The sequence below is a fragment of the Equus asinus genome, chromosome X (assembly GCF_041296235.1).
Source record: "Equus asinus isolate D_3611 breed Donkey chromosome X, EquAss-T2T_v2, whole genome shotgun sequence".
NCBI lineage: Eukaryota > Metazoa > Chordata > Mammalia > Perissodactyla > Equidae > Equus > Equus asinus.
The window spans coordinates 124,297,490-124,313,012 of NC_091820.1; the positions used below are offsets into that span (position 1 = coordinate 124,297,490).

Below are 15,523 nucleotides of genomic sequence, written 5' to 3' on the forward strand. Positions count from 1 at the left end.
GCTCTAGGTGGAAAAGTCGTTTCCCATGGGAACACGGGTTCACAATTCTGAAACCACTTTACAAGTATACTGGAAGTAAACAATTCAAGTAAGTGGGTAGCAGATGGTGGGGACCAAGTTTCTCAGCGTTGGAGTGGGAATTTACAGAGAAGCAAGGGGACGAGGTTAGAATGATTTACATAGTGACAGATCGAACATCGGTATGAACTCATGTTTCATTTAATAGAAATATAGATGTTACATACAGAAATGTTTAAACACATGAGCATATGCACACGCTAACATACACACATATATTTCCTTCCTCTGTCAGCTGAAAGGGCCTTGAAGCAAGGACACCTCAGTAGCACTGAGCACAACTAGGGCTCAGATCTTGGTTTTTAATACCATTCTTCAATAAAAGGAACCAGGTTCCTTAGCGAAAAGGCTGATTCTAGGACTGGAGAAGGAAATATACAGGATGAGCCTGGAATATCTTGTAGCGCCAGAAAGTAAGTGCTCAAAACAATATCCACAATAATGGGAGTATGTCAAAGGGACACAGGAGTCAAATTAAAGAGCTACCAATGTCCAAAACTAGAACAATCTCAACAACAAAATTAAGTAGTATTTCATGATAACTCAAATTATAAAATAAATATCCATGAGCCCAAATGCATATAAATAAAGGACTGAATAAACTAATAAATGGGGGAGAAGAATCACATCCTGTGGAGAATAATTCCAAATAATTGATGGAGATACTCCATCCTCAAGGAGGTGGAGCATGACTCCCCACTCCCTGAATGTGGGTTGTGCATAGTTACCACCTTCCAAAGAGTGCAATATGGAAGCGGGGAGAAAGAGTAAGTTTACATTGGAGAAACCTGACAAACACTTCAGCCAGGTGATCAACATGAACATCAACAGTGGTAAGTCGTGTTAAGAAATATGTACCCTTGATATAATAATAATGGTATACGTAACACTTCAGTCTAATAATGAGAAAAACATCAGACAAATCCCAATAAAGGAACATTCTAAACAATACCTGACCAGTACTTCTCAAAACTGTCAAGGTCAGCAAACAAGGAAAGTCTAAGAAACTGCCACAGCCAAGAGGAGCCTAAGAAGACATGACGACTAAATGTAATGCGGTGTCCTGGATGGGATCCTGGAACACAAAATGGATATTAGGTAAAAACTAAGAAAATCCAAATATTAACTATAGTTAATCATAATGGATCAATATTGGTTCGTTGATTGTATCAAATGTATCATGCTAACGTGCTTGTAACAGGGGAGGGTAAGTGCAGGGTATGTGGGGACTCTGTACAATCTTCCTAATTTTTCTATAAATCCAAAACAGTTCTAAAAAAGTTTATTTAGAAAATACTATTTTTAACAAGAGGTAGAAGGACCGTTTAAGAGAAATTAGAGAGACACACTAACCAATGTAATTTGTGAACCTTGGTGGCGGCAGCTATAAAAGTCATTTTGGGGCCACATGGGGAAATCTGAATATTAAATAATATTGGATGGCTCATCATTTTCTTAGGTGTGAGAATGGTATTGTGGTTAAATGGAAGAACGCCCTCACTCTTACTAGGAGAGGCACACTGACATATTTAGGGATGTCACGATGTCACGAAGTGTGATGATGAAGTCTGCAACTTACCACAAATGATTAAGGGGGGGGGGAAGCGCATTTGGAGAGAAGAAAAACAAAAACGGCAAATGTTAGAAATAATGAATCTAAATGAAAAGTATATTGATGTTCATCATACTATTCTTTCACATTTTGTATAAGTTTGAAATTTTTCAAAATAAAATTCTAGGAAAAAGATCAATAGGATTTTAGAATTGGACAAAATGATACTAAAGTTCATCTGTAAAGATAAACATGTAAGAACAACTAGGAAAAAATCCTGAAAATAGTAATAATGAGGTACGGACTAGCGAGGTCAAATACGAAAATGTATAACAACTTAATTAAAAGACTAGTAATTTTTGCAACAGACTGCAGAGCTCAGAAACCGATATAACTATATATGGAAATTCAGTGTATGAATGAGGATGGCTTTTCAAATCAGTGTGGGAAAATAGTTAATAAATGGGGTTGGGATAACCAGAGAGCTTATTTGGGGGAGAAATACGTGGAATCCTTACCTCAGTCCTTCTACCTAAATAAATTCCAAATGAATCAAAGATTTAAGGTTAAAAAAAAAACTTAAAAGTACTGGAAAAATACATTAAATTTATTCTTAAACATAAAGAAGGCCTTTCTAAGCAAGGCACAAACCCCAGAAGCCATAAGGACTGATAAGTTAACTCCATAAATAAATAAAATGCAAGAAAATATTATTAAACATATGACAATGCACCAATTTTCTTAGCTTACAAACAGCTCATACAAATCAATAAAAAACAAATCATCTAATAGAAAACAGAACATGACCACACAGTTCACAGAAAATGAAATATAAGTAACCAACAAACATGAAAATGTGTTCCATCTCCTTCATTAAAATGCATTATAGCTTCATTTAGATGCAAGATACTATGTATTCACTTTCAGATGATCAAATTTTAAAAATCTAGTACCCAGGGTTGGCATGGGCCTCATAAATAATTATTCTTATACATTATTTATGGAAGTATAATGGGCAAAGATTTCTGGAGAACAATCTGGCAACAACCACTGAACTGAAAATGAAAAACACCATTTGACCCAGGGTTCTATTGCTAGGCATTACCCCTGTCAGTATAATCTCATTACATGTACAAGTATGCTCACTGCAGTATGGTTTAGTAATAGTAAAATACTGGAAACCATCTGAAAGCCCATCAATGTTCGAACAGTTATAACACATTTGTACATTGGAATACCACACAGTCAGCAAAAAGACTGAGGCATTTCTGCATATACTGATAACAGAAAAATCTTATAAGACACAGGTAGCAAAAAAAGCAAGGTACAGAAGAGTGTATACAGTCTGATTCCATTAATGTAAAACTTTTTTAAGTATATATTTGCTGGCAAATAACTTTTTTCCTGAAAGAATGTACAAGACACCTTAAGCTGGTTACGTTCGGAGAGAGGTGTTAGGAGGAGGAGGGAAGGAGGCAAGTGTTAACTTCAAGCCTTTCTGTACCGTCTGACTTTTTTTGCCAAGTGCATATATTATCTTTCTTTTTTCCTTTTAAAAGAATACTTGATTAGTAGGTTATTTTGAGACAATCCTAGGTAGATTAGAATACTGGCAGTGCTATTTTTCAAAATACTGCAGATAAGTGCCAAGTTTTGTGATCAGAACTACCCCTTGGATTGTCTTTAGACTTTACACTTGCCCCCTGACGCTTTAATCATGATTTCCTGTTAAGTATCAAGCGACATTTTGTAATGGTAGTTGGGCTATCTAACAAATTTGTGATGGAATGATTAAACATTGCTACTCGAGGACTGAAATTCTTATACCCAAAAGGGTATTTGATAATTTATAAAATGAGCTTACACATTCTGTTTCAACTCTAAAAAAACATAAAATTGCAATAAGACTTTACATGTACCATAAAAAGTAAAGTATCCATTGAATTTAGTAAAACAGCATCACACTGGAAAAAAATACAGTCATAAAATTAACACTTACATTTTTCTGGGGACAGAGAAGCAGAAGAAAATGAGATTAAAAGTAAAAAAAAAAACAAAAAACAAAAAGAAAAACCACTTCCAAAAACAGGGTGAGACAATCATTTATTTATTGGACAGGGCAAGGTCATTTAAAGAGAGGAAACATATCCAAAAGAATGTGTTTAGCTTGGTGTTACAGGCATCGATGCTCACAACGAACAACACTACTCAATACATCATGGAAACAGGCCACATACAACCAGGAAGATGCTGCCATGCCACTCAAAAAGAAGCCACAATGCTTAGGAAACAATCATCAGGGAGTTACAGAGCATCATCATCTCCAATTCGCCGATCTGCATTTTCTGTGGCTGGGCCATTAGCCCATAGCATTTGGTTGGTTCCCTGGTTTTTAAGAAGTGAGTATTCCTATATCATAGAGAGCCTTCAATAGTAACACACTTCTGAATGTCACTGAAATCACAGTCAACTGCAGGCTTAACTAGCTCAAATCACTACATTTTTGGACTACACTAGGTAGTCATGGACTGTCTCACAGCATTATAAATAAAATTCTGAACTTAATCTATTTAGCACTGTTACGATACACCCAAATCATCTTTAGTCCTATGGTACATACTTGAAAAAAGAGAGCAGAAATTCACTGGCGGAAATTAAAGAAGAAATTTGGGAAGCTCACCTGGCCCGAGGTATACAAGCTGCTAACAAAGTTAGACATGCCTGAAAACTGTTATGTCAATTATTTGCCAAATTATTTGTCATTAGTTGTAGCAGGTCTTTCCTGACTGGGCAAAGATTTCAATACCTATTCTAGAGACTAGCCAAAATATTCTAAGTAGAAGTACATCACAAATGCTTGGTCATGAGGAAATCCTATTCGGCACAAGATTGACTGAGAAACCTGTTAGGTATCTCACCCTCCCTCCTCACATCCACTGCCTTTACCAACCACTGCCTTTCACAGCAAGCCCAGTTTCCAAGACGCAAAGTTCTCACTCCACATAAAACAAAACCATATTTGGGAAGCCAGTCCCAAAAGACCAGATATTGTACAAATTCATTCATATTAAATAACCAGAATAGGCAATCTATAGAGAGAGAACATAGATTAGTGGTTGCCCGGGGCTGGGAGGCACTATGGGGGAAATGAGAGGTGACAGCTAAAGGGTACAGGGTTTCTTTTGGGAGTGAAGGAAATGTTCTAAAATTGACTGTTGTCATGGTTGCACAACTTTGTGAACATACAGCAAAATCACTAAATTGTACCCTTTAAATGGGTGAATTTTAAGTTATGTGAATTTTATCTCAAATAAATTTGTCAGAAAAACATATCAGGAAAGGAAGATAGCCCCAAAAGAGAAGAAAACAAGAGGCTCTTGCAAGTCACGTCAGACCTGAGGAAACACTAGACAAGCCTGACGTAAGGAGCTTGATTCTTGCACAATATTTTGATTTAATTATCACCACTTTAACCCGTGAGTTCACATTTTTAACTTATTTCTACGTTATTTTAGGTTATCAGCAGATTTCTAACTCTGTTCTCTCAGAAAGCAGGCAGAGTCAGTATTCCACACACAGACTGGGTTGGCAAACAAAGCAAAACTGAACGACAATAAAAAGCCAATGATAAAACCACCTCGCGCTTTGGGGCTGTGTGTTAGCAGGCAGAAGAGAAGAGCTGAGGTTCATTCCCAATGGAAAAAATGCCATCAAGCGTAAGAGCATCTTATGACTCTTGCCTAAAACACATTTCCTTTTCAAATCTGCATACAGTTATTCCCTTTACACCTATTGTCACACCTGTACAATTCAACAAAAGCAATGTTCTCTACAAAGAAATGTTAAGCTTCCTGCAGATCAAAAAGCAGCCAAATTTCCCCAAAATTACTGTTTCTAAAAAAATCCTACTCTGTACCCCATCCTCACCTTCAGCAACATACAATGAAGATGGAAAACTCTAAGCCTGCTACAAATCAGAAGCTATGAAACAATTTCTTAACTGACCTTTTTAAAAACTTAAAGATATTAGTTCCAAATATATAGAACATATTTGGCCCAATTCCTTTGAAGTCTACCTTTAATAAGAAGTTTCCTTCATTTTTACTAATTCACTAGTTTAGTGTGCAATGAAATAGAGTTATTTTTGAATAAGTTAAACTGGCTAATGACATGGAATCAGTTTTCCTCAGTGATTACTATTTTTTTACACAGGCAAGATAATCAAATCACGAATGGTCTTTTTGGTCTATCTTCAACTATTCTTATACTACAAAATCAATTAGGGAAATTTTTGACAGATAAATGAAGAGAACACAAGTAGCCTTACAACAAGTTGAGTTTGTTAAATATATTTGTTATGACAAAGAAGTTCTGACACAAAAATTGCTCACTGCACACAGAACCCCAGAGAAGTGATGAAACAAGACAGCTGATGTTAGAAGGTGTATGGGAGCAGAACGGGCTGAGAAGGCATGGGTACATTAAAAACTGGCCAGTACCTGCTGAAGCAGAGTCACTTTTTAGGGGGCGTAAGAAAAACTAAGTCACCATTTTAGTCTCCTTAGAGAAGTGCATTTGTTGTTAAGAACTGAAGGTCATTTTACTATCGTTCGTGCTGCAAAATGCAGTAGTCACACTATTTCCAAAAGAATCCTAAAAACTGTAGTGCAAAAGAAATCTAAGAAAATAAATAATTACGAAACCATCAACATTTTTCCAAGAAATGTGTTCAAAACAGTGACTTTTACAAAAGATGTGAATTTGTTTTAAATGAAAAAAAGAACTCTCTCTTTGAAAGATCAAAGACTCATTTCACAGATAACTTATACCGCATTAATGACTTGATTAACAGTGTACAAACAAGGGCCATAGACTTTTGTTAATTAGGTCTGAAAGATCAATATAAATACTGATAGGGGAGTGTTTTATACCCCAAACTCCAATATTCCAGCTCTGTGTCCTGTCCTATTATTATAATTTGTAAAAATCTTAACGACGCAGTGATTCAAGCTTTCGTAACTTCAACGATGTGTTAGAGGACAATGCATCTTGGTTTGAAGAATTTGTTGTATCCGAAGGCCGGAACAGTACTCGACCACGATGATTAAATACATAAAATGATGGGTGATTCCTTAACGTGTCAAATGTCCTTAAAAGAAAAAAAGCATCAGTTTTAGATAAACCTTTATAAAAGTGTACGTGACAACAAGCAGGCTTCTAAACAATTATGAATTTGCTATGGGTTATATTTTAAACTAAGTTTAAATCCATGAAATCAGCCTATCAATGGCATTTATACTGTATCTCATTTTTTTTCCTGTACAAGGAAAGTAAGAAACCTGGAAAAGCAACAAAAGCCCTCGAATTTTTTTTATGCAGCCATTCCTTCCAGGATGTCTATGACTAATAACACAAATAATTGCTCAACTTTAATCACCTCTGTAAATCTAACACTAGCCCAGGTCAGTCTTTTAAAAAAACAGTACACAGATGGCACTTTTGATCAGTCTCATTTGGCCCTCACTATTCAAGCCATATGATCATTTCAGAGATCTGTTTTCCAAGAATCTTTCAAGTACAGCAAAAAATTTCTTTTGGCCCTTCTGTACCTGCTGTTGTCCAAACTCACATATTTTGCTACCACCTACTAAATTCATATATTTTGCTACCACCTACTTCATCCCATTCTGTTTTACTTGCTTCTCTCCTGGCCCCTTGCCTGCGATTCCTAGTAGACTCTTTGTAAGAACAGCAGTGGGTGGTGATAGTAGAGTATCCGCTCTTCTATTCCAGGAAGATACATGTAGTCTAAAAAAAGTTCACAAACACCTAAGTGTATGGCTTTTAGTGTTGGTTTGTTTTTAAATATTATTTTCCTGGGGAAAAAAAAGAACTCTTCCTTTAATAAAAACTCAAATCTCAAAGTCAGCCTACCTAAAAATCCAAGGATAGCCCCACATAAAACAGGAAGCCTGAGATATGACTATTTAAAACGTAAACTAAAAAGTAGAAGTAAAAAAGGGGTGAGTTTCCTCTAAAACGTAAAAGTTTACTGGGACTCCTTCTAGGGAAATATTGCAAAGGGTTAAAATATTCAGGATCAAGAAGGTGGGTAAAGTCCAAAGATGGAATTGAACAAAGTTAAACATGATTTTATGAAAGTAAGAAATATGGAAAAGAAAAGTGAGTAAAGCTCATGAAAATAGCTTAGAAGACGTATAGGAGACATAAGAAGCAGAATAACAAATATACATTAATCCAGGGATAGAAAAGGGCCGGAGAGCAGAGTTTGTTACAGACTAGGTTCAAGCAATAGAGGAAACAGAAAACCCCTTTTTCTTTCAAAGACTAAGCTGGGACAAGAGGATAAAAAGAAGAAAAAGGAAGGGAGGGAGGGAGGGAGGAAGAGCTGGAAGGAAGGAGGGAAGGAAGGAGAGGGAAGCAAAGAGACAGGACGGAGGGAGTGAGGAAGGAAGGGAAAATTTCCAAGGGAACATCTTCCTATATATCTATTTCCATCCATCTGTCCCTCCAACCAACCAACAAATAATTTTAAGCAACCATAACATAACATCTTATCCTAATATCAATAATCTGTCGTTCAACTTCCATTTTTCCTATTATATCAAACACTGCCTCAATATTTTTATCACATTAGTCATACAAACTGCATAATCAAGACATAAAAACAAAACCAACTTTCATGTACCAGAAAATATACATTTTAAATTACGTAAATGAAGCAAAACCCCTATGAAATTAAATGCCTATGAAAAGGGAAAGACTTACTTATTTTTTAGTTCTGAAGTGGCATCCATGTCTTTAAACTCCCCTGCAATATGAACTATACCATAACAGGTAACTGCAAAGGCCAGAAGTGTCTGAAGAACTATCTGTGAGTATAAAGATTGAGATTACTAAACAACATACAAATATTGTAAAAATTTGCAATTTTCTCTCCATCTCTTTTTAGCCTCTAACAGGTATTTCTCCCAGATCCTATCAAGGAATCACTTCTCACTTCAAATGATTTGGACTTGGACACAATACAATCTTCTATAAATTCTGTGGATCAACTGCAAAAATACTTTTGGGTTTTGCTCAAATAGCAAAAACAGGTACTGAGCCATTCAGAACTCAGTTATCAACTATTACCTGCTTCCAAGAGCAACCAAGAATTGTTCAATGTATTATTGTTAAATATCATAGAGTATAGAAAGAACAGCCCTTACCTACCACTCAGCTTAAGAAAGAGAACATTATCAGTACCTTTCAAGTCCCATGTGTCCCTTTCCAATTATATTCTTCACCCTCCCTCTCAACATTAACTCTTGTCCTGAATTGTGTATTAATCAGTTCCTTGCTTTTCTTTATAATTTTACCAGCTATGTATGTACCTCTAAAACATATATTGTTTACTTCTTCCCTTTTGAACTCTTTTGTGAGATTCATCCCTGTTGTGGTATATAGTTGTAGTCCATTCATTTTCATTGTGTTTTGTATTTCATTATATGAAAATACCACAAGGTATCCATTCCGCTGTTGATGGCTATATGGGCTGTTTCCTGTTTGTTACTTTTACGATGTCAATATGGATATCCTTGTGTGTGTGTCCTGGTGCACAGGAGTAGAATCACTGGAGGAGAGCATACACACATTCAACTTTATTAGGTAAGACCAAACTGCTTTCCAAAAACATTGTGCAAGCAAAAACTTGCAATGTTTGCTATTAACCAACATGGGATTACAGGCATATTTTATTTTCTTGATTGTGACTTTCTGTATTTTTCAAATCTTCCCATTTCTAAACAGAAGGAAGTTATTTTTAAATAGATATAAATGAATTTGTGTGTGTGTGTATGTACCACAAAGCAAAGGTGATGAGAAAATGAGTTAATAGCCACATCTACCATATTTTTAATTATAGACAACTAAAGTCAAAATTAGCCACAAGCTATTACTCTAACTTTCTAAATTAAAACCTAATGTCATATGTTATACCAGTTTACATTCCCACCACCAGTGTACCAAGACCTATTTCATACAATGCAATCACAGGCACCATTAATAAGAACGTCATAAATCCATGAGTGTCACGAAATATGTCAAGATAAATTGCTAAGTAATAAAAAAGCTAATTATAAAACTATATACACATGCATAACTTTTTAAAGAAAAACTCAGTGTTTCAATTACGTAAAAGCATGAATAAAGATAATGTTGTTTATGCACAGGAAGAAAACTGAACCAACGATATACCCCAAACTGGTGGGAGTAGACTTGCTGAGCAATGGGGTCAGTTTTTTTTTCTTCTTAACTGTATTTTACTCTTTAGACTTACTGTTTGATTGTTCTTTTAAAGTAGAACTTACTACTTTTGTAATTTAAAGTTCAATAAAGATAAAAATTGTGAATGAAGCTCACATATCATTTTAGCTTAAAAAAAACACCTCCTTGTTTTTCTTTAGTTTTACCATCTGTGTATATGTCCCTAAACAACGTTTTGTTAGTTTTGCTTGTTTTTATACTTTATATATAAAAGGAACTTTTCTAAAAAACGAAGTCAAATAATCAACTTTTTATGTCCATCTTAGACTATGGAAGGAGTAACTTCTAGAAAGACTATTTAAACTACAGTTCTAGAAGCCAAACAGATAAATCTTTTGTTTCCAAATTCTGGGGTTTTACAATGAGCGACAAAAGGTAGAGAACAGATATTATTTCATATCTGGAAGATTTTTAAGAGAATAAAACCCTGTAAAACATAAGCTATGTGGCTAATTTTTTAAAGACATTTTAATGGAATATAAATGACCAACTTACATCTATTGGCAGTGATTCATCTTCCTTTTCTGTTAATCGCATATAAGAACGATCTATAAACCAGAAGCATACCATTAAGGAAATTGTAGCCCATTTTTCTTTCTTAAAATGCAAGCAAATCAAAATACCAAAGAAGCAGCTGACTTATATGCTACATAAAGTAATGCTAATCCCGGATTCCTCAAAAACCTCTATCTTCTAAGGCAGTCAACCTGATCTTGAACTATTTTATTTACATCATGACTGTTTTGTCGCTTTATAAAACAGGAGAAGAGTGAAAGGTGAGCAAGTATGAGGAAGAAATGCCTAAACATAATTTTTCTTTCATTACCACAGGAAAACTAGAATCCTCTGAAATTCTTTCACTAACCGGTCAATCACAACTTTAAAAATTAATAAGTCTACAGAAAATCTCAACCCTGAAATAGCACCATCATCACATAGTATGGACAAAGTAATATTGGTATAGAAATGTTTTTCCTGAGAGAATATGCTGGGGCAGTGGTGGAATAGGAGAAATTCCCGGGCATCAATTTCTGCTTCTATGATTTAATTATAATTCTGCTGCTGCCTTAGCCTCGGGAGGCAGCAAGGTATGAAGGAAAAGGATCAGGATCTGGAAGCTGAAAAGCCTAGATCATAATACCAGCTCTTGAATGTACTGTAATTGACTATATCTCATTCAATGTAAGACACTCTCATGGATTGTAACATGTATCTCAATTTCAGAGTGTTAAAATGTAGCAGGGGGTGTACGTCTCAGAATCAAAGAAATATAGTATCTTTTCACTGCCTAAGTTTCTGCAACAGTAAAATAGGAATAATGTGAGGATGAAAGAGATACATGATAGGCACTCTGCCATAACTAAGGTCACCACGGCAAAGATGAGCGCGCCACAGCACCACAGTATCTGCTGCCACAATCTGACGTGACACAGCCTCAAAGGTAAATACTGGTCTCTTTCCATCTTGAACGTTATAAAGAGGTCCACTACAGTGACAAATGCCACAAGGCATTCTCATCTCATGGGGAACATACAAACACAAAATCCTAATTCCAGAGGAACCTCACACAATCTCTATGTAATAATGTACTGTGGACTAAGAAACCCAAATTGCTGTGAGTGAACGTGTAGTGACTCTTAAAAGAGAATGTGTTTAGAAACACTTCTGAAGTTTTACCTTACAGGATTTAGCATAAGGACAGGCGTAAAAGAAAAATCAAACCAATACCAAAAATAGGTTTTGGCTAACTTCCCACTGCCTGTTCACTTCCCAGCTAGCTTTCTTCTTTGCACGAAGCCTAATCTCACTCTAACACTACCTTTAACCAGGTATTTCCTCTGTAAGACGAAGGGGTTGGACTTCAACAACCTGCGCTTGGCCTGTAAAAATTTACAGCTGAAGCCTATTGCAGAAAATGACAAAGGATTTCACAGTATCCTAAGTTCCCCTAGGGCAGTGCTTCTCAAAGGGATGTAAATAGAATCACCTGGGGATCTTATTAAAATGCAGATTCGGATTAAATAGATCTGGGGCAGGGCCTGAGTTTCTGCGTTTCTAACAAGCTCCCAGGTGATTCCCACTATAGTGGTCTATTGACCACACTTGAGCAGCAAGGCTCTAGGATACTTTCCTTAACTCCTTGCCCCCGGAAAAAAGACTGGCCCCGTCTCCATTTATCTCTACACATTTTAGAAATAGCATCTAGATCACTTTAAGTGTTTATTTCTGGATCCACTTGTTTCTCCACTCGACTTTGAACTCCCTCAGGGCATCATTGTACCTCTGGCACCTAAGCACAGCGCAATTTCAAACAATTACTCAAGACTGAATTTTATAAAGCAGTGTAGCACACAGGTTCTAGAGTCAAACTGCCTGTCTTTGAATCCTGGCCCCACCATTTATCATCTCTGTAATTTTGTGCAGATTTCCCAGCTGTGTCAGTGTCAATTTCTTCATCTTTCAAAGGCGATAATGACAATAATAGCTACCTTACAGGGCTTTCGGTATGACTGAATTATATGCTACATGTAAAGTGCTTACTTCAGTGCCTGGCAACGTGGTAAGCACTTAATAATGTCAGCTATTATTATTATTATCATTAAAGATTGGAGCTTTGGAGAAAGTGTCACAGAACAGAGGAGACAGGGGAAACATGACAACTAAATGTAATGTGATACCATGGATTGATTCCTGGAACAGAAAGAAGACATTCATGGAAAAACTGGTGAGATCCAAATAAAAGCTAGATTTGAGTTAATAGTAATATACCAATGTCAGTTTCTTAGTTGTGACAATATAACATGGTAATGTAAGATGTTACCAAGAAGGGAAACTAGGTGAGGGGTATACCATAACTCTTCTGTACTATCTTTGCAACTTTTCTGTAAATCTAAAATTTCAAATAAAGAAATGTATTTTAAAAATAAAGCTGAATTTCTGTCAGGCAAATGTCATAATACATGTTTGTAAAAAGTAGTTAAAATAACTGGATCATTTTAATTACATATAATAAATGGAACAAAAGCTTTTATCTTAAAAATAATTAGAGCTTTGAAAGAATTCACATTTTATTTTCTACTTTATTTCTATTTACTAGTTTTAGTAATCTAGCAAATAAAAGGAATGAAGTTCAACTTTGAATTCATCTCCTTCATTCAACAAATTTATTGAGTAGCTACTGTGGGGAACATCGTGCTAGGCACTGAGATTACAGCAATGAACAAAATATACATTGCCCCTGTCCTCATGGGCTCTATAGGCTAGGACAGGGGTCAGCAAACTTTTCCTGTAAAGGGCCAGATAATAAATATTTTAGACTTTGCAGGCCTAGATACTCTATCACAACTATTCAACCCCGCCCTTAGGAAGCAGCCCTACAATACCTAAATGAATGGGTGTGGCCGAGCACCAATAAAACTTCATTGATGCACATTGAAACTTGGAATTTATATAACTGTCATGGATCATAAAAATATTATTTTGCTCTTTCCCCCAACAATTACAAATGTAAAAACATTATCAGCTAACTACAAAAACAAGAGGGAGGCTGCATTTTGCCCACATGCCAGAGTTTGCTGACCCCTGGTCCAGGAGAGAAGGAAGATCTCAAAACAGATCAGCTGTCTCAAGACTGCACTGCATCCTCCGCTGGACTCCAAGTTTCTTCTTCACGATACATCCGATTGTATTTGTATAATAAAGTACTTTTACTTTTTTTTTCATTTAAACTTCCCAATCACTCTGTGACACAGAAAGGGCAGGAATTAAAATCCACCTCAATGAAGACTCAGAGAAGGGACGTGACTTGCCCAAGGTCACACAGATTTAGCGGTAAAGCAAGTTTTTACGAACCAGCCCTCCAGACTTCCAGACCAATGCTCTTTCCTCTGTACCACAGTGCCTCCCTGACGCAAACGGTCACTTAACTTAGTCTCTGCCTGAACAGCCCAGGAGTGCCCAAGATGTTGTCCATCTAGTTGTCATGGGACCATGAGCATCCGAGGTTCTCAATCTGACACTTTGCCTGATCAGCCCCACGCTGGATCTGACATCACTTGTCCAGCATTCCCAGACAGACTCCCTCTCTGCGCATCCTGCAGCCCGCCCGTCCCGCTCGGAGCCCTCTCCCAGACACCCCCCTTCGAACCCGGCTGCAATCTCAGGTGTCCCCACTCTCCGCAAACTCAGAATCCGAGCCTTCCATCGGGGAGCTCCATGCCGCTTCTCGTAGTCACCCCAAACTGTAAGGTGTCAAATGACCGTTCCTGGGACACTCGATCTGACAGTCCCACAGGGGTGCGCCCACACACCGCCCCCGGAGTCCCTCACGGGACCGGACCCAAGCCCCCGGGCACTTACGCTGCGCGGCGGAAAAGGCCGCGTGGGCTAGGGCAAAGAGGCCGATTCCCACCAGCCCCTTCCACAGCGACGGCGCCATGATTCCGGCGGAGCAGCAGCCCAACAAAAGCAGCGAAGGGCGGCAGAGCTGTTCCTTCCTCCACCGGCTGGCGTCCGCGCAGCGCAGAAAGATGACGTCACTGAAGCCCTGGGCGCGAAGCGCCTCAGAGGTGGAAAAACAGAGGAGCCGTGAGAAAGCGGAAACAGGAATGCCGGGAAGAAGGGGAAAGCGACGCGGAATAAGGTCCGCGAGTGTCCACGAGCCAAACCTGCGCCGCGCTGCCTCCCTGCGCGAGGCGGAGCTGAGCGGAGGGCGTCAAAGAAGAGGCGAAAACCGGCCCGGCTGGGAAGCGGAGAGGAAGGGCGCCAGCAAATGAGCGCGGGCCGCGGGGCAAGGGGCGGGGCCTGCAGAGAGGCGGGGCGGGGCCTGCGAGAGGCCCGGGTGAGGCTGCGGAACCGGGGACTACAGGCGCTGGTTAGAGGCTGTTGGTACTGGGTCTCTATCCGCAGCAGGGCGGTTTTGTTTTTTGTTTGTTTTGCTTTTCCCTCAAGCTGTGTCCTTTGTTTCCTGTTGGCCTTTGCTGTGCTTCAGCCCTGTAGGAACCGGCACTGCGGAAGGAGGCAAGGGTGTGGAAGCGAGGAGGCGGGTGGAGTGTAGAGGGAAATAACCCGGGATTTGGAGCCCCAAACACGTGGCATGCGGGGGATGCTCAGTAAAAGTCAGTTCCCTTCTCCTTACTTTCAAAAGATCTTTGAGAAAGATTCGTGTCCAAAGGGGTGTAGCGCGGCAGGAGTTTTTTGTCATGAAGGGAACCAGTTTACATTAGGTAGAAGTGAAATGGGAGGAATGTAAGAATGCTGACAATGCAGGCCCATCTTGTCTCTATCTCTATCTCTGATCAGAATAAAATGTACTCTCCTTTCTCGATTCCTGTTTGTCTTCATCCCCTAAAATGTAGACATTCGATAGTGAGGTTATCCCCTTGACCTCTTTTCATTCTGCTCTCCTTTGGCGAGCTCACCTATTCATTCCCACCGCTTCAGCCATCGTCGATATCCAGTGATTCCAAATAGACATCTCTATCTCAAATGTTTCTCCTTAGCTCCAGACCGGCCTTTCCGACTGCCTGCCGGTCATTTAATTCTATCCTGCGGCACTTCAAACTT

The 15,523-nt window shown here is 38.3% G+C and overlaps 1 protein-coding gene across 1 annotated transcript; it reads right to left on the bottom strand.

Annotated features, from left to right (window-relative positions):
- Positions 1-3,716: 3,716 nt before the first annotated feature.
- On the bottom strand, positions 3,717-14,722 carry MMGT1 (membrane magnesium transporter 1). The gene is made up of 4 exons (XM_014853042.3): positions 14,318-14,722; positions 10,454-10,506; positions 8,420-8,523; positions 3,717-6,779 (listed from the first exon to the last, which is right to left on the bottom strand). The coding sequence occupies exons 1-4, from the start codon at positions 14,394-14,396 to the stop codon at positions 6,620-6,622; spliced, it is 396 nt and encodes a 131-aa protein (XP_014708528.1). The 5' UTR covers positions 14,397-14,722; the 3' UTR covers positions 3,717-6,619.
- Between the last annotated feature and the right edge of the window lie 801 nt (positions 14,723-15,523).